Source organism: Bombus huntii, chromosome 12 (genome assembly GCF_024542735.1).
Source record: "Bombus huntii isolate Logan2020A chromosome 12, iyBomHunt1.1, whole genome shotgun sequence".
Lineage (NCBI taxonomy): Eukaryota > Metazoa > Arthropoda > Insecta > Hymenoptera > Apidae > Bombus > Bombus huntii.
In genome coordinates, this window is record NC_066249.1 from 2,505,565 (window position 1) to 2,524,942 (window position 19,378).

At 28.4% G+C, this 19,378-nt stretch overlaps 4 protein-coding genes across 14 annotated transcripts; 3 read left to right on the forward strand and 1 right to left on the reverse strand.

Annotated features, from left to right (window-relative positions):
- On the reverse strand, positions 1–10,300 carry LOC126872090 (zinc finger protein 91). 8 transcript variants are annotated; one of them, XR_007691841.1, is made up of 9 exons: positions 10,149–10,299; positions 8,866–9,231; positions 7,878–8,792; positions 7,605–7,730; positions 7,226–7,462; positions 6,831–7,158; positions 5,378–6,742; positions 1,033–1,235; positions 1–971 (listed from the first exon to the last, which is right to left on the reverse strand). XR_007691841.1 is itself a non-coding variant. In XM_050631629.1 (8 exons), exons 2-8 carry the CDS (start codon positions 9,192–9,194, stop codon positions 1,197–1,199), a joined length of 3,045 nt encoding a protein of 1,014 aa, XP_050487586.1. In that variant the 5' UTR covers positions 9,195–9,231; positions 10,149–10,300; the 3' UTR covers positions 1–1,196. The 8 variants fall into 8 exon arrangements, 4 of the variants coding, with proteins under 4 accessions (XP_050487586.1, XP_050487585.1, XP_050487582.1 ...); XR_007691843.1 differs by having other exon boundaries at positions 1–408; positions 785–1,235; XR_007691840.1 differs by having other exon boundaries at positions 1–647; positions 785–1,235.
- On the forward strand, positions 327–4,577 carry LOC126872114 (solute carrier family 35 member G1-like). The gene is made up of 3 exons (XM_050631691.1): positions 327–638; positions 730–945; positions 1,012–4,577. The coding sequence occupies exons 1-3, from the start codon at positions 327–329 to the stop codon at positions 1,492–1,494; spliced, it is 1,011 nt and encodes a 336-aa protein (XP_050487648.1). The 3' UTR covers positions 1,495–4,577.
- Positions 10,301–10,317: 17 nt separating the features above from the next.
- LOC126872101 (uncharacterized) lies at positions 10,318–13,378 on the forward strand. 3 transcript variants are annotated; one of them, XM_050631650.1, is made up of 6 exons: positions 10,318–10,488; positions 10,685–10,854; positions 10,930–11,020; positions 11,091–11,171; positions 11,245–11,322; positions 11,384–12,996. In XM_050631650.1, exons 2-6 carry the CDS (start codon positions 10,831–10,833, stop codon positions 12,727–12,729), a joined length of 1,620 nt encoding a protein of 539 aa, XP_050487607.1. In that variant the 5' UTR covers positions 10,318–10,488; positions 10,685–10,830; the 3' UTR covers positions 12,730–12,996. The 3 variants fall into 3 exon arrangements, 2 of the variants coding, with proteins under 2 accessions (XP_050487607.1, XP_050487608.1); XR_007691846.1 differs by lacking the exon at positions 10,318–10,488 and adding an exon at positions 13,241–13,378 and having other exon boundaries at positions 10,550–10,854; positions 11,384–12,854; XM_050631651.1 differs by lacking the exon at positions 10,685–10,854 and having other exon boundaries at positions 10,329–10,488.
- On the forward strand, positions 13,257–18,954 carry LOC126872096 (ARF GTPase-activating protein GIT2). 2 transcript variants are annotated; one of them, XM_050631640.1, is made up of 13 exons: positions 13,257–13,517; positions 13,892–14,025; positions 14,096–14,208; positions 14,279–14,465; positions 14,536–14,666; positions 14,835–15,024; positions 15,082–15,154; positions 15,556–15,753; positions 15,814–15,989; positions 16,424–16,594; positions 16,661–16,840; positions 16,911–17,141; positions 17,211–18,954. In XM_050631640.1, exons 1-13 carry the CDS (start codon positions 13,460–13,462, stop codon positions 17,400–17,402), a joined length of 2,034 nt encoding a protein of 677 aa, XP_050487597.1. In that variant the 5' UTR covers positions 13,257–13,459; the 3' UTR covers positions 17,403–18,954. The 2 variants fall into 2 exon arrangements, with proteins under 2 accessions (XP_050487597.1, XP_050487598.1); XM_050631641.1 differs by having other exon boundaries at positions 13,259–13,517; positions 15,823–15,989.
- Positions 18,955–19,378: the final 424 nt, after the last annotated feature.

Below are 19,378 nucleotides of genomic sequence, written 5' to 3' on the forward strand. Positions count from 1 at the left end.
TAGATGTACTTATTTCAGTTATATTAATGAATACATTAATTTTAAAATAAAAAATATCTTTAAATAAATGTAAAGAGAACCATATTTTTATAACAAATTTGATCTTATAATTAACATTTTTTTACTGTTTTACATACAGACGAATTTCAATTCGATCGTTACATTTTCCAAATCTTCCTACCAGCATTAATCTGTAATAAGCTGTTTGACGTGCAAAGCTGTATGTTAATTTTATCAGACAGCAGCTGTATTAGCGGTAAACGGTAGTATATCGCAAATGTCTCGTTCAGTATAATCGTGTATTGTAGCTGTAAAATAGCCAAAGAATGAAGTTCAGCATTGAATCTACTGCTTCTTATAACAGTATACATCCAGAATATCATTACACTGAACAATTCGCCAATAATGCTGAAACATATCAAGAGGGTACCAAATGGTATGGAGTATTTTTGGCATTTCTATCAGGTACATTTTTTACAATTAGTTCTGCATTAGTCAAAGCAGTAGAAAACGTACATCCTATGGTATTACTGGCTATCAGATCTGTTCTACAAATGTTAGTTATGGCTACTGTAGCACTTAAAGTTTCCAAAAGTCTTTTTGGACCCAAAGGGCAAAGAATGCTCTTACATTTGCAAGTATGTTAACTATAAAATTAATAATAGTTATATAATATTCTATATAATAATAAATAAAAATAATCTAATAAAGTATATCATCTTTTCTTAGGGAATAGTAGGTGGTGCAACTTTATCATTATTATATTATAGTTTTCGAAAATTACCTATAGGAGATGCTACAACAATCATATTTAGTTCTCCAGTGATTGTTATTGCACTATCTTTCATTTTGTTAAAAGAACCTTGTGGAATATTACGTGTGATAGTTATGTGTGCACTCTTTGCAGGTGTTGTTTTTGTATCTAAACCACCATTTCTATTTCAGGTAAAAGAACAACATTTTTTATACTTCTGTAAATAAATAATTTGATATAAAGTATTTCTTTTTTAGATATATAGAGCTGAATCATACAATGTGATGGGATATGTATGTGCTATCTTAGCAACCCTGTTTACAGCTCTTAACATAGTTATTATGAGGAAGTGTTCGAAAATCCATTATTCAACAATAATCTTCAACCTATCTTGGTATTCACTCATTACAGCAATATTTTTCTTCTTCCTTGTGTCAGATAATCACGAACAAAAATCAAAGTTGCCACATGATTGGATTACCTGGAGTAAAATATTGTTAGTAGCACTAACTGGATTATCAGGTCAAATTTTAGTAACTAATGCATTAAAGATAGAAGGTGCTGGAAAAGTATCAGTGACTAGATCTTTAGATATTATTTTAGCTTATATTGTACAAATATATTTTTTTGGAGATCAGCCTACATCAACCAGTATCATTGGAGCATTTCTAATCATAGTCTCTGTTATATGTATGGGATTTGAGAAAGAAATTTATAATATTTGTGATTTTATTCCCTAATTAAAGATACAGTACCTTAAATTATATACCTGCTCTTAGCATAAACATAGATAATATTATACATATTTTTATGAATGGTGAAAACATTGTTGTTATACTATTATTATGATTTCCATAATATAAAGTTTTAAGACTTTATACAGTATAATATTAAATTATATATAACTACCATCCATTTACATAATTTTTTCAACCGCATTAATTTGTATATTTTGTATAAGTTTTAATTCAAAATAAAAACAAAAGCAGCAAGTATTTGATAGTGTAACTTAAACCGATTCTATCGAATCTGTACCATATTTTTTAAACTTGTCACTAGATAGAAATGACACAACTTTAAAGTATACAAATGAATACATATTTACAATTGTACACACATCATTACTATATGTACTTCGAATTATCCGTGACTTTGTGCGGACGTAATTAATTATATCTTTATTATTGACGCGGTTTGTTAAAAAAAAAAATATATATATATATAACTACGATTAACAACACCATACCATATCCAAGATAATAGTATGTACACTTTCTTTCTTTAGCTACTTTATCTCTGATAGATACAAACAATTCTATCGAGAAAATGCTAATTTAGAGCTTATAGATCTATACATATTCTTAAATTTTATATAGTTTACAACTTAAGTAATACATATACGAATTTTTCAGCAACTGTTTAAGATTTTATCATGCAACATAGTATTGTATGCTACACTATTTATTTTAGATTAATTATCGGTAGAAAGAAGCCACGGATACTTACATGCAATCAATCTTCTTATAGTTGAAAAAACAAAAAACTTATGTACATGTTCTTGTCTGTACCACTTTTTAAATATTTTATTTCAAAATTTCATCCAATTTGCATTTCTTTGCAATTATTGCCACCTGCACTAGCTGCTCTATGCACGCGTTAACTAAATCAATTTTCGAATCTTTTGTGTTATGCTTAAATAATATTAAAGCTACCGTTAAACGGGAATGTAATTATGTGTAATATTGAAATAAGAATTATTTATACATAATATATCAACCTTTGTCCGAGATTTTTGATGTTTTTTTATGTAAATTTATATTTACATAGTTCTTATCCAAAAATTGTAACTTTACATTGGTCACATATGAATTTTTCTAAATTTATAAGACATCTCTAAATGTCTTGTATCATAATTCCGAAACAGTACAAAGTCTAGTTTGTATTCTGTGAATTTAAGTAGTTTTAAACTGGTTTTAATTGTTTCTTTAGCATTACATCATTAATATGATTACATATACTACTAAAAAAATTAATCACTATTCAAGTATGTACACAACATACAAAATATGATGCTGTCCCATGAATATAATTATTAAACGCATTCTCTATTACTTTCTCTCTGAATGTTTCTCTCTGAATGTTTCTCTCTTAATGTTTCTCTCTTAATGTTTCTCTGAAAAGTGTCTTTTTTCTTTAAACAATATTACCAATATCTTTTAATTTACTTGTTGAATTTTTTCAAATAATTTCGTTTATATATAAAAATATAGAAACAAATGAATAGTGGGCATTGTGCACCATTTCTATAAAGACAGATAAAAATATCAAATAATATATATATATGTATATACACACATTGTTTTGCAAAATGTTACAAATGGTATCAGAATTTTTATTATATTCTTCATTATATTCAAAATATCTCTTAGTTATAAAAATAGAGCACACATAGGTTTTGATTGATTGCCTCATATAATGCCATTGAAATACAATTAATTTAACTTTTGAATACATATATACATATATATATATATGTATATATATATACAATCACGCATATACACATATATCACCTCGAAGCTAAGAAAGATATTACAAAAGTCTACAGTATCTTGGATTAAATATAATAAAATTATTGTATGTTACTTTATACAAGAAAATATATATATATTTTAAATAATTTTTAAAACATAATATTCAATTATACGACCTTGCAGACTTTACACAATTTGGAACATTAATTAGATGTTTTTTTATTATTTAACATAATACAAGATATTAATTAGTAAAATATAAAACATCTGCAAAGCAATAAAAATCTTGAATATTTATAACATGTAATTTAGTAAATAGCAAATATTATTTTATATAAAATAATTTCAAATTTAATTTAATACAACTTTTTGAGATGAAATATGTTTCTTATTAATAAAAATTGTATTCAGAGTATTCGAACAGAAAAAAAATGACAAGAGATAATTAAAAATTAATTGAACTATTTTTATCTGAAAATAAATAAAATTATTAAATCTCTTTAGTAATAATTAGAAAGAAAACTTTAATATCTGTGTATAATTATTTATTTTTATGGAACAAAAATGCGATGTTGCAAAAACTACTTGTCAATATATCTAAAATATTTGTACGATAGTATATACACTATCTCCAATACTCAAATCTTTACTCTGTAACATTAAACTTTTATGAGCTTATAGTAATATGTAAATTTATATTAACCAAAACAAAATATAATTCTGCTCTTTCCTCTATGGTACTGTTTAATGTAATGCTATAATAGCATTCATCAGTTATAATAACATCATCAGCTATAAATAATATACAACTGATGAATGATATCACATCTAATGAAATATATATTTTCAACATGTAATGTAAGTAAATAAATAGGATTATAGATACACTAGAATTTTGTCCTTCTTTTAAGTTTGAAATTCATATTTGATTCTGCATATTATACCAGCATTTAAATTAAAATAATTTGGGAGCTTATAACATTTAAGCTTTAATGTTTCCTTTTTCATCAAATTCTGCACATGTTTCATATAATTACATATAATGCCAAATGTATTAAAATGGTTTTCTAATTTTAAAAAACCATTCAGATATGTTAGTATAAACAAAGTATACCATAATAATAATTATATTTTTATTATGAATACTATTAAATAGCAATAATGCATTCATGTTTCTTGTGTTACAGAATGCTCCAAAATATGAAAATTAATTTGTACAAATATGTTTCCATTGCATCTTGTGAAAAGTAAATGTATTATTACATGTTACAATGTTACAGGTATTTGATTCAAGACAAATTTATAAGTATAATCTCTTTTTTCTTCAAATATGAATCAAATAGTTAATACCTAATTTCCCAATTATGCTATGTTGACTTCTACGTATTGTTATAAGTAAAAAATTAATGAAAAACAATCTGGGTTCAGATGGTAATATTGCATACAAATTATTTATCATAACACTTCAATGCATTGGCTGTCATGTATCTAATTACTTAGGAGCTAAAAGCAAAGTACGAAGTAGATTTAATTCATATAAATGAATAATATATATTATAAAATACACTCGCATTAATATTTAGAATATCTTAATATTTTATGTACACAGCGTGCCATTATTTCATTTTTTGTTAAATTTCATTATAAAATTGTGGATTGTAAAAGAATGGTCTAAGATTTCAATCCTTTGACAGGGGTAGGTGACTTTGTAAATTGTAAACATATAAAATATTTATAACATTACTCATTGTATCATGATTCAATATGAATTTTGAGCCAAACAGCTTTGTTAAAGAGAAACACGAATAGTATAAAAAGGATATAATAATAATGTTAATTGAAAACGATTATGTTTGAAAGTTTCTGCGTACCATACATAGAATGACGTAATATAAACTAAAGACAGCATCAACTTTTAAAATATATGTTAAACACAAACATCTGGTGCACTTCATAGAGCAACGAGTAGAGGACATTTTGGCATAATAACATAATGTCAATTGAAATAAACATATAAACTTTCATTGACCATTGTTAAAATATTGCTTAATTAATCAAATATTCTTAAAATTGAACAAATTTTGCATACCTCATTAACTTCATTGAACAAATTAAATCAAATGTGTATTGGAACATGGACCAATAATTCTGCCCGGCTGGAAAATACTGCAGAACACATTTCACATGTATATTCTACAGCATCTGGTATTATAGTTTCTGGAATATCATCCACAGGAGCTATAACGCTATGAACAGCCAACATTCTTTGAGGTGTTGACTCAACTTTTACACTAAGTTTTACATTTCCAGTACCCACATCTTCGGTATTATTTGCTTCACCTACATCAGGAAGTATATTTTCTTCCTCGGTTGTAACACTTGCCTCGAACGCGACTTCTAAATTACTTCCATCCACTGAATGATCCATTAATCTTTCTGAATCCGTATTTTCTGTATTATTATTATTTTGTATTTCCTCGTGGTCAATATCTATTGGTTCTTGCTTAATTACATCTTTCTGTTTTTTAATTTTTCTCAAAACACCTGATTTTTTTCTAGGTGTTGGCTCCATTTTTTCATTATTAATAGCAAGAATATTGCCATTATTATTTCTGTGATTATTATTTGACGTTTTTTGTAAGTTAGGTTCTATTTTTATATTGGTTAATAGCGATTGATGATGTATTGGTGTTGGAGGTAATAAAGTTTCTTCCTTTTGTTTTGGGAATGTTGCAGGTGTTGGTTGAAGTTTCCCTTCAATGTGATAACTAACGTTTTTTGTTCTTGGTCTGTTCCTTTCCCCGCCCGGGAAAACACCTAACTTGTGCTCTTGTGGCATCATTTTAGGTGTCCTTGTTACCATTGTTTTAGTTTTCTGTCCCTTTTTAACTCCATCACCACCAATTTCTACAGGCACTCTTGTTTTTTGGGTATGAATCATTTTTGGTCTACCAGGTTGACACGAAGCTTCAGCTTCACTTTTTTTTTCTTCTTTCCTAAGCTTCTTCTTAGAAAGCTTTGATTTTCCAGGATTTAACTTTGAATTGCTGACGATTGAATTTATATTTTGTAAAGAGTTTTCAAAACTTTTAAGAACATTCTGATAACCTTCTTCAACGTTCGATCGATGTTGCTTATTTTTTCTTCCAAGCTTTCTTTTTGTATTATCATCTGAATCAGAACCTCCTTCCATATCATACTGCTCAGTCATACGCAACATCGTGTTGGTTTCATGGGTTTTTAATTTACGTCTTCTTTTATATTTACGTGGTCCAGTTTGTGGTTGACGTCTTAATGCGGTATTATCATCACAATGTTGCACAATATGAGCAACTATTTCTTCCGATGTTCCATACGCATCACCACATACTTTACATAAGTATGGTGTAATACTACCTACACATTTTGGATCAGGACCTGAATGATGAGCACGAACATGTTCTCTAAGAACAACCTAAGGTAATAAAAAAGAAGTAATAGAAAATTAAGATATAATGTATTTAAATGGAATAGTAAAGTATATTTTAATTAAGCTGCCTTACTCTTTGATTAAAAGCACGTGGACAAATTGCGCATCCATATGGCTTTTCTCCTGTATGGATACGTTCGTGTTTTCTTAAAGTTCCGCCATCAGCAAATGCTTTCCAACAAAATCTACAACCATATGGTCTTTCTCCAGTGTGAATGCGAATATGAATTTGCTGTGAACTACGACTACCAAATGTTTTTCCACATTCTCGACATGGGAAAGAACGACCACCTAGATCTTTATTATGTGAATGACGGTGGCTAACCAAAGCTCTACCATCAGGAAACTCTTCTCCACACTCGTCACAAGCTACCATCTTATTGCGATGTGATACCATATGTCTAAAACGAGATTGTAGTAAGTAAAAGATTGGGGTTACAGACATATAAGAACAATTACAATAAGTACCTTCGTAATCTAGCTTTGCTATGAAAACGTTTCCCACATTTTGTACATCCAAAAGTTTTATCGACATTATGAACCCATGAATGCTTTAATAAACTGCGTTTATCTTTACACGTTTTTCCACAAAGAGTACATGTATTCGGAGGAGCATCTTCAGCATGATTTTGTCGAACATGTTCAGCAACTTCAGCATCATCACGACATCTTTCCCCACACAGTAAACATCGATGACCGGGTGATCTAGACAGGTTAAACAATCTTTTATAGTAATATTCATTTAAATATACAATATAAATAAATTTAGAATAATATAAATTTTCAAAAATATTATTATCCTACAGATCCAAACTTTAATTAAAAAGAAATCTTAGTTAAATAGTACCTAGCATGAAGTTCAGCATGTGCTAACAATGCCAAAGCTTCCTCAAACCATTCACCACAAACATTACAAACATGAAGTCGACTTGGACCTTCCATCATATCAGCAGCCTCCTGTTTCACATGAATCCTAATGCAATCAACATTAAAATTAATATCACATTGTAATTAATTTTCTTGCAAATTGGTCAAGCATTGAGACAAAATGCAATTTTAGCCAGTATATGCAATCTTAATAAATAAATATAGTTTGTCCACTAGCATAAAGTTATCTTACTTTTGATGGCGTTTAAGTAAATCCAAACGATGAAAAGGAACACCACAAGTATTACAATAGAATTCCCCAAATCTTTCATCTCCTGTATATGTGGCATCATTATCATATTCCTCTGTATCAGATTGTACTGTACCACCATGTTTGATACGAACATGTTCCCTTAAACTATTAACATCCCAAAACATATCACCACAAGACGTACATTCAAATGGACTATCACCACCATGTATGCGTGCATGAGAAGCAAGTGCTTTTTCCCTTGCAAAACCAACACCACAATACTGACACACATATGGTTTTGTTGGATCAGTTATAGGCCACCGTGGTGTTTGAACTTCATTTGATACAGGTGACATCTGTTCAGTCCATCTTGAACTTGAAGCATAGTTACTAGTGCGCGCAGAATTTCTACTAGTCATTTCCTCCAAAAGGCGCATATCTTCGTCAACATAATCATAAGATTTACTGACGTACTTGCCCATTTCCATTTTATTATCTTCCATATTGCGTTTTGAAATAGAATTATTTTTGCGTTTTCTTGGTACGCTTGATTGTACCTTTTTACGTCTACCTTTAGTAGATTCCTCTTCTTCTGGTGCCAATGAATCATCATCATTTAAATCATCTTCTAAACCATCTCGTGGTGGTGCATAAGCATGAATCTTTAAATGATTCATAAGATCACATTTTCTTGCATAACGTGCTCCACATAAATTACAACCATGAGGTCGATCTGTTTGATGTGTTACCATATGATTCATTAAGTTTGCTTTCTTTCTGAACCTCCTACTACAGAAATCACATGGATAAGGTCTGCTATTTGTATATGAATCTTGATCAATTGGCAATGGTATCTCCATATCATCATATTCCAGTAAATTTTCATGAGATACTTTTACTTCTGATATTTCAATTCTTCAAAATGTAAAATTAATTCATTATTCAATTTACTAAATTTAACTTAAAAAGATATTTTATTTAAACTTACCCATCTTCTGGTCCAGATCTATCCCAATTATCTGCAATTACTTCTTCTGTAACCTGTATGTTCAAATAATCATGACCTTGATCTTGTGGAACTATGTAAATAGATTCCATGTCGTTGGATTGTGGTACCATTAATATTTCTGACCCTGTCGTAGAAGTAACATTGGGAACTGACTCTACTGTTTCTTCTATTGTAACTTCTTCGCAAGCTCCTATCACTTCCTCTTCTGCTCCAACAAGTTGTGCTTCTAAACCACATATTACCTCTTCGTGAATAACATTTCCTACCTCCTCCACCCACTGTAGTGTTAAGTCTCCAGCAACATCCATTTTGTTATAATCTAAACTTATTTGATCACTGAAATCACTAAAATATAAAAATTACTCTTAATCTTAAAGTTGTTATAGTGATCATTTTAATTTCTTTTATTTCATTACTTTGATATGTTATTTATACAATATCTATATATCATCTACCAGTATATACATAATACACAGAACATATAAATACATAAACATCAAAAATGTATTATATGAGGTTAAATACTGACACAATTAATTTAAATCTAAAGAGATATGGTTTAAATTCAAAAGAAAACTTTCTTTTTAATAGATGATTATCTACTTAATTTTTAAGTAAAAATAAAACATTGTGAATTAAAGAATTGTTTTCACAGAAAGTCTTCTATCTATAGTAACTATCTTTGTAGTAAAAAAATAATTACTTTCATTCTTAATTACAAATTGTTAACGAAAGATTCCTCTTTACACATTTCCTATCGAAAATGAATTAAATTTATTTAATAATATATAATATTAAATAACATAAGGTGCAATGTTGAAAGTTGCGTGTGAAACTAACTTAAAAGATACAGTAAGAGTCATTCAAAATTATTTATCAATTATGGATTTAAGATTTTCTAAGAGCGTTTTCACTAAACTTTTTAAACAACGATATTTAAAATGTTGACATCTAAGGTTATATTATATAGGTTATGACTTTAGAGGTTATAAGAAGCATTTCGAAATAGAAAATTGTTTTACGCGAATGAACCAATTGATAGAAGTGCCAAATAGATGGGTAATGAAAAACAATGGGTGGCCGATAGGGTAACAGTATTTTACATATGATCAAAGCAGTAGCCATAGCCTCTCTTTATTCTGAGCCTCCTTCCATCCAATTACACATTACGAACTATGCTAAAGTGGCACTTGTTCGCGTAGAAATTTTCTGTCTCAATTCAATGTTGATAGAAATAGACGCAATCACAATAATTTACTTACTGTTAAATATCCTCTACACAGCTATTAACCTAACCAAAAATACTTTATCGAGATTAAGAACAGCGTCAACCTTCGGTTGTTTTCAATTTGGAGGGGATACGTTTAGAAATAAATTTAACAAAATGGCCGACAGATGTGACTTTGGGGAATAGCCAACTATAGATAAGAAATCTGCGCAAAACCTTTCACATTTGCATAGTACTTGCCTGTAACAAGTAATTAATCGTGTAGTGTACATTATATACATAAGTATCCATAAAAAATATTGCTATTCAATATATAACTTTTATTTCTATCTTGTGGATTTAGAATTATAAATTAAACGCGCGATATGTAAAATGTAAGTTCACAACTTTTCATTGGTGTATGCTATGCTTGCACAATGTAAATGCGCCATTCCATATAACTAAAACATGATTTGTCGCTTACGAATCTATTCATTATTGCGTTTCATGATTAAAATCCGTTAAATTCTAAGAAATTTGAATTTGTTTATATACATTATCTTTACATTTGTACTTTATTTATATTTATAGTGTAATTGTTAAAAGCATTTAATTACTGTAGTACATTATATGAAGTAAGAATGGATAAAATAAGTAAAAAGCAACTTGTGGTATAAATTATAATGTGAAAGATATAATATTTTGATACATTAATACTCAATCCAGAATTAAAAATAATGCCTATTACATCTAGTTCAACAGTGGGTGTAAATTAAATTTTGTAATATATAAAAAGTCTACATAAATGATATACATGATTACATATTTTCTTTCAGGGTAAATCCAAAGTTAAGCGACCACAGTCAAAAAGGATGACAGAATATTCAACATGTTCAAAATTACTATCAAACAGTGTACATAAAAAAGGTAATTTCGCTATAATATAATTTTCGTACATAAATCAAATAGTCCTACTAATTAAGTTTCTATTTTATAGACTATGAAAGGCCTCAACCAATTAAAATTGCACAATTGCTTCGTCTACCTGAACATGTAAAAGGCATTCCTCAAGACAGTGGTACATATATATATTCTGTCCTTAATCTTTTTTATGTAAGTGTTATATATTCATAAAAATAAACGAATTTCAGTACGTAAAAGAACACAACCAGAAAGATTGGGTGCACTTTCAAATAAAAAAAATATAAGGGCAAATGTGGAACAAAGTGGTTAGTATATATTAGTATCTTTAATTAAATATTTATAATAACATATAATTTTATTTTTTAGGTATTCAAATTGAATCCTCTAAGAAGCATGTACGTAGATTTCTTAATTTTAATGGTACTCCTATTAATGCTACAAAAAATAACAATGAAAATAAAACTCAACCAGACAAATCTGAGCAGTTTCACCATAAGATTTCTAAACCAATAAAGAAAAGAAGTTTATTACTACCACCAAATGCTATAAAAGATAAATATTTAGAAAAATGTAATGTGAATATAACTAGGCAGTCAACAATATATGAAATATCAAAAGAAATAGATGAAGTAAACACTGACTCTAAAAATGAAAATAAAATCACAAGTGAATCCTTAGCTGTTAATATTAATTCTGCAGTACCATCTAAGAATAGGCAAATATATAATGAACAGAAAATTGTTCAATGTTCTAATCATTCAAAACCAAATCCTATTGATGTAAATCATGTACAACGTTTGGAAACATCGCATGTAGCATTAAAATCCTCTCAACAAATAGTAACAAATAATGAGAATCATGTGTTTACACAAAATAATTCAATACATGAGAAATTTATTCCAAACAAGAGTGCTTTAAAATGTGACATATCATCAGAACCAAAAGAAACAGATAACTGTATTCAAAATTTATATAATGATATTGAAGATATAAAATTAGTGGCTTCTGAAAAGTGTACAGATGTGGAATCATCTGAAATGATCTGTATAAATAAAGATAAAATTATTCGATTGGAACATGACTTAAAAGATTTATTAAAAGAAACAGAGGAAAGGATAACTAAATTAAGATCAGTGTTAACACATGTCACAGAATTACTTGTAAAAGAGAGAGATATTACTTCTGATATTGAGAATAGAAGTAATAAAATGATGGACAAAGGAGTTCAAGTAGAAGCTTGTTGCAAATCAGTACAATATTCAGAAGAACAGTTGAAGACACCTATTACACATATACCACAAATTACAGTAATAAACAAAAAGGATTCAAATGAAAGTAAGTCAACTGCAAATGATGAAAATAAAGAAAATGACAGAGGTTTCAATATAAGAAGAATGTCTGATACTGCAGTAGCTGATGGAAGTTTTCTAGAATTAGAAAATCAACTTAATATTATGCACGCAAAACCTATTCAGAATTACTTATCTAAACCAAAGACTCCTAAAAGTCTAAAAAAATGTAAGCAGAATCGATCACTCAGAGAATATATGGCTTTAAAATCAAATATAAATTTTTTAGAAACTCCGGATGGTAAAAAGTTCAGATCTTTATGCCAAGTAGATAGCATAGACAAATCTGTTAATGTATCATATATATCAAATAAACTGCTCACGGATCTTCAGAATTTATACTCTGAATCACCAGATTCTTAAATATGAATTTCTTTACTTAATGATATTGAATTGAAAGATATTGATAAATATATGTATTTAATTTATATACAAACGCTATACAATAATCTAAAATATTATATGTAGTAAAATTATGATTAGTTAATGTAAGTTTTATAATTGTGTATGTGTATGTTAATGTGTGCATGTTTAAATTTTAATGAAAAAATTGTTGCAAATTTACATAAAAAATTTAAATATAAAATAAATATATGTATATTTTTTATTAAATAGAAATTAATAAATATATTTTCGTGTATTTATTAAAATACCAATTTTAACAAGAAAATTGAAGTTATCATTCAAATTTAATTTCATAGATTTTGTATAAATTACAAATATAAGTATAAAATAAAATTTCTTATAATATTGTTAAAAATATATAAGTTTTTGAAATACATGTAAAAAGAATATTTAATATAACGTAAAAATGGAATAGGTTAGAATAAAATAATGTAAGCAAAAGTGTATCGTATGATTGCATATCTTTTAGGATGCTCGATCAATGGTGCCACTACCTCAAGCTAGCTTGGGATGATTTCTGTCACAGTGAAATCATTAAATATATAATGACATCCAAATTAGGAATTCTTATTTCTAAATTGGTTTTCGATGTTATTATTTTTAAAAGAACCTGTGCATTATGTTACGCCTTTTAAACTTCTCATAACAAGTCTAACTACCGTACTTTAACGAAATAAAGGTAAAGAGAATGGCTCGGCCAAAGCATAGAGTTAACACGGATATATGCGCTGATTGCGGAGCACTCGGTAAATGCATTCTTTTCTTTTAATGATTTATTTCACATATGATCTTTATTAAATATATTTAATTTCTTACTAATATTGTGTAATCACATGTTAATAAAAAATTGTTTTCAAATTGATTAAAACTAATTACATTTTCTATATACTTTTTCACATGTCTATGTTATATAAGGTAACTAATTTATGTACCAGAAAATTATATTTTATTCATAACTTTTATGTAATTACCGAATTTTATAATGTATATTATATTAACTTTGAGAAAAAATTATTGTTATTTGTGATTTTATTCATGTAATTTCTTTCTATTTATTACAATTTTTATTTATATTTTATCATAAAAATTACATGGAAATAAATTTTAAAATTGCTTTTAGAACCAGGATGGGCTTCATTGAACAGAGCAATTTTATTATGTGATGACTGTTGTGGTGTACATCGTAGCCTTGGTCGTCATATATCTCAAATAAAATCACTTCATAAGAGCATTTGGCATGCAAACCTTCTTAATGTTAGTAAAGATAAGTACAAATTTAGTCAGAAAGTTTCTAGTTTAAAAAATAATGATTATTAACTTATAGATGGTACATACATTGAATGATAATGGAGCAAACAGTATTTGGGAACATTCCCTTTTAGATCCTAGTAATTCGAAAATTAGTAGAAGAAAGCCTCAAGCTAAGGATCCACTACAGTTAGTATAAAATATTTTATAACAAAATATGAGATATAAAATTTTAATAGTGATTAAATTATTTTTATAGCCCAACAAAAGCTGATTTTATTAAATCAAAACATCAACATTTAGCATTCATATTACGTCCAAGTAAAGAAGAATGTTGTAGTGAAGAAGAATTAAGTAGACAGTTGCATAGTAGTGTTCGTACGAGTAATTTAGAAACTTCTTTAAGATTACTTGCACAAGGTGCTAATCCAAGTTATTTTTACAAGGTAGTTTTAAACAAACCATTATTATGCAGTTTAATGGTAGAAACATATCATACAATATTTTATTTTACAGGAAAAGGGTACAACACCTTTACATGTAGCTGCTAGAGCTGGTCAAGCTTTGCAATTAGAGCTTTTAATAGCTAATGGTGGTAATCCTAGCATAATTGATTCAAATGGGCAGACACCTGCTGAAATTGCCAAGTATGTAACTATTAGGTTGGCAACTAAGTGATTATGGTTTTGTGTTTTGTCAATACCACCTAATGACAAAATCCGCAATTACTTAGTTGCCAACCCAATATATGCATACGCTTATTTTGCATATGAAGAAACATTACTTATATATGATTGTCATATTTTGTTATTTAGAATGGCAGGACATATGGACTTATCTGACCGCCTAATTGAATGCATGTATGAATTAACAGATAGACTAACATCCTTTATATGTTCACGTAAACCAAACCATAGACTGGATGAGCATATAATTATACCTGAATGTACATTATTATTGGAACAAAGTGATCTGTGTTTAGAAGGAAGGAATAAGTTACAAATGGTAAGTGTACTTTATCAAAGTATAAATATATTTATTATATGAACCTCCTTTTTTTAGTTATCGAATCATTTGTTGGAAGAATTGGCAATGGATGTTTATGATGAAGTAGATCGTCGAGAAAATGAAGAAAGTAAGGACATAATTGCATTATATAAATCATTTCCAGAAATGAATAGATTAGTATCTGAAAATAATTCTACATTATTTATAATTTTGAAGTTTTATATGTAGTTCTTTGTAATATACGAATATATGTATATTCATATATATAACTGATTTTATAGAAATTAAGTTTACACAAAACAAATATATTACATTAATTCATGTTTTTTCATATATTATGCTATTAATATGCATGCTTTTTTTATTGCATCATTTTAAAGGAGAGGTGAGTTGAATTTAAAAGTTTTAATTTTATTTTAATATATGCATGATTTGAATAATAAAATAATTGTTATAAATACATATTATATTTTAATCACTTGATAATTGACAATATTAATTATTTTTTACTTTATGTTCTTGAAATAGTTTGGTTTGCATCTGCATCCTTACCAGAAAAATGTACAGTGCCTTTCCTACCAGTGAACCCACAGCTATCATCAACAAGAAATCAAGGTAGACAAAAACTAGCAAGATTTACACCAAAGGAGTTTGCTACACTTATTATAGATTTTCTCATTGAGGCTCGCAGAAGACATATGCTTGCAAATAATGCACCATTACAAGGTTTGTAAGAAATTGTATAAATTAATTTCTTTAATTTATTCATTGTATCAACATGTGTAGTATTTCTAGATCCAGCTATTTCTATACTTCGTAAAGAACAACATGGAAAGTATGGATCACAAATGTCTGATGATGAACCATTGTATGATAGTGTTGCTTCTGATGATGATTATGCATTGACATCATCTGACAATGCAGTGCCTGAATATTCCGCACAGTTTAAAATGGATAACGAGGTACGTATTAAATTAACTTTAATTAATTAAATTAAATTACTTTAACATAAAGATAAAAAAGTAGTTATAAATACGGAAAGTATGGTATAAGATATAAAAAAGATGGACAATAAGTTACATGCTAAAAATAGATAAAATTGTATGGTAACGTATTAAAGGTACCAGCTCTAGTAACGAAAAGAAGAATAAGGAATCGGCTAAGTACATGGCTCTTCTGTAGACAGTGCTATTAGGCAAGTGCACAGGTCTGTTAGTGCATGTGCAGCCTTTGCCAGAGAATGCTATATAGTTCACTAAAATTTATAACATGATCATACTGATTATGTGTTTTGTTTTGTAACAACCATATAACTTCTAAAAGTTCTCTCTTTTTTTTTACTTCTTTCTTGGCATAGAAGTGAAATTTCATTGTGTATGTTAAAATGTTATTACAGGAAGCTTTTGCACCATTAGCTAAGGGACTTCCATCTGTCGTTGAAGTTTTAAAAAAACAATTAACTCTCTCCGAATCTACTATCAAGGATCTCCGTGAGCAGATTCGTACTCTGCAGAGTACTGTAGAACAACTGACACATGAAAATAATGAACTGAAGCAAATGATTCATGTAAGATAAATATTTAATATCTTTATAATATATTGCAAATTAAAATCTGATGTACAAAAAATATAGGTAAAAGAATCTACTGATGGAGTTATTAATGGTCATGTTAGTGGAGAACAAGAGCCAGAACTAGAACCAGTGCTTGATATAAAAACATCTCTTAATAGGAGCAATCAACGTCCTGCGTCTATGTATGAAACACGAGAAGGTTTGCGAAAACCAAATTCGTGGTCAACGTCTATTTGTCAGGTAATAATTTGATGAAAATTTCTTTGATTTATGTTTCTTAATCTTATTGCATAAAATTTGATTGATACAGGCAAAACGAGATTCAGAGACAATATCTCGCAATAACACACAAAGTTTATGGGAATGCGATGCTCCTAACCTTCCCCCTAGCGAGGAAGTTACTCGAAGAACTGAACAAGTTACAAGAAGAATTCAGGAACTGTGGATGGCCATGCAAGATCCAAAACAACGAGAAGCTTTTGTACCTTGTGCAGAAAGAATTCGTGTTGCTGTTGCTGAACTCACAGCTATATTTCCCCAAGTAAGATGTGCATTTCTTCTTTAAATGTAAACATAAATTTATATTAAACACATTCAAATTATGTTGTAGAATCCTATTGAGGAAAACATCAGATCTGCTCTGCGACAATTAAATGGTAATACAGGTAGACTTCAAGCAGAATGTTCTGGTCTTCAGAGATGTACTAGTGATATAGAACATATGGACAGATGCCTTCAGCAAGTACGTTCATGTGCTTATGATATTGCCAAAGCAACAAAGCTTCTTGTTACCCAATTTTAAACGTAACAGATCAAAGGCAAAGTATTACAAATTAAATAATTCTTTCATATTTGATGTATATAAATTGTACAGACGCTTAATATCCTAATACTCAAAATCATCACAGATTAATACATTGAATAAGTATTCGTCTTATATTACATAACAATAATTTGTTGTCTAATATTCTTATTTTTATTGTAATGTAAATAAGAAGCAAATTTTAACACATGAATATTCTTATAGTTTGTTAAATCGTATAAAACATGACACGTTTCAAGATTCGATATAATATTTACGTAACTTTTAACGTATGATAAAGACTGAATAGCCATGAACCAATGAATTTTATTAATATGCAATTTTAGTTTCTATACTTGGTTTTACAAACATACTTTTTGCTCATATAAGCTGGCATATAAGAAACAATTATAAATGTGAAAAAATTTATTGCATTTGTGTGAGTAAAAAAAGTATTAAGTGCAATACCAAAAGATTTAAAGTATCTTAAAGTTATTATTAAAACCAGGTAAAAATTTTATGCATTTTTAGTGCCAATAAAAAAATTTATTTTGCGATATCACTAAATAATTATTTACCATAAAAATGTATAATTAAAAGATTAATTAATAAAAATGTGTTTTTATCGATAACTTATAAGTGATGAAATATTTATAAAGAATCCATTTTGTACGTTTAAATATTATATTCTATTATATATGTTGGAGATGGAAGGACAGCGGGATTTCCCGTCCGGAATGTTGGGAAAAACCCCGATACCCTAGTCCAGACTTTTACTATAGCTGCACTTAAGTAATAAAAATAAGGAATAGTTTTAATGTTCCAATCTGACTTTATGACGACGGGTTCGGGCTCGAAGTGACATGGCAGGTCACCGGACGTAGCCACGGTCACGGGAGGGAGATGTATGAAATGATTATATGGCTCTTCTTAAAACAAAGATTAACCCGAAAAGTGGGGACAGGAGTATATAAGGGCAGTTTCTTTTGGATGAAGAGAGTTAGTTTGTTAGTTAGTCATTGGACGAATTACTGGTTGAGTTACCCGGATCGAGTAGTACGTTGATACTTTCCCTCCCGTGAACCGTGACTACGTCTAGTGACCCGCTATGTCACTTCGAGCCCGAACCCATCGTCATAAAGTCAGATTGGAACATTAAAACTATTCCTTATTTTTATTACTTAAGTGCAGCTATAGTAAAAGTCTGGACTAGGGTATCGGGGTTTTTCCCAACATTCCGGACGGGAAATCCCGCTGTCCTTCCATCTCCGACATATATATAAAAAACCAGCTTATATTAAAGCATTACAAATAAGTGAGAATTTTGTCGCCAGTAAAAGAAGAAATGTTTTACTATTATTATTATTATTATTATTATTATTATTATATTAATGTGATCAATACATATGTAACAATGAAAGTTTATATTGATAATGCATTAATTATTTTACTTCAGGTATTTTCATCAAGAATTGCTCTTACTGTATTATTGGTATTAAGAATATATGTTTAATAGTTAAATAAAATTTAAATATATTATCGTTGATGCAAACTACATGATATATTTACTGGCAAATATAATTATCAAATTGAAATCGTTTTTAAATACTTTTATTTATCCAAAGACTAATGTTTCATATTTATGAAACTGCTGTGTAATGATAGTTTAAAGTGCATGAATCATCATTATTTCTTATAACATAATCGTTTACATTTTTTGACTTCAGAATATTCATTTGGCGCGATGCGTTTTAAAATGAACAATAAAATCATCTTACATATTGTAAATGTTTCTGTAGACTAACCCTTATTTATATGATAAATGATTGTACTTTACAATATAGAGAGTGTATAGATTATACAACCTATCATAATTTATTTGATATTATTTTAATTATTTCTTAAATTTTATTCTTTTTTTATATTTTAATCTTAATAGAAAAAAATGAAACTTAATAACAATTATTTTCCAATGT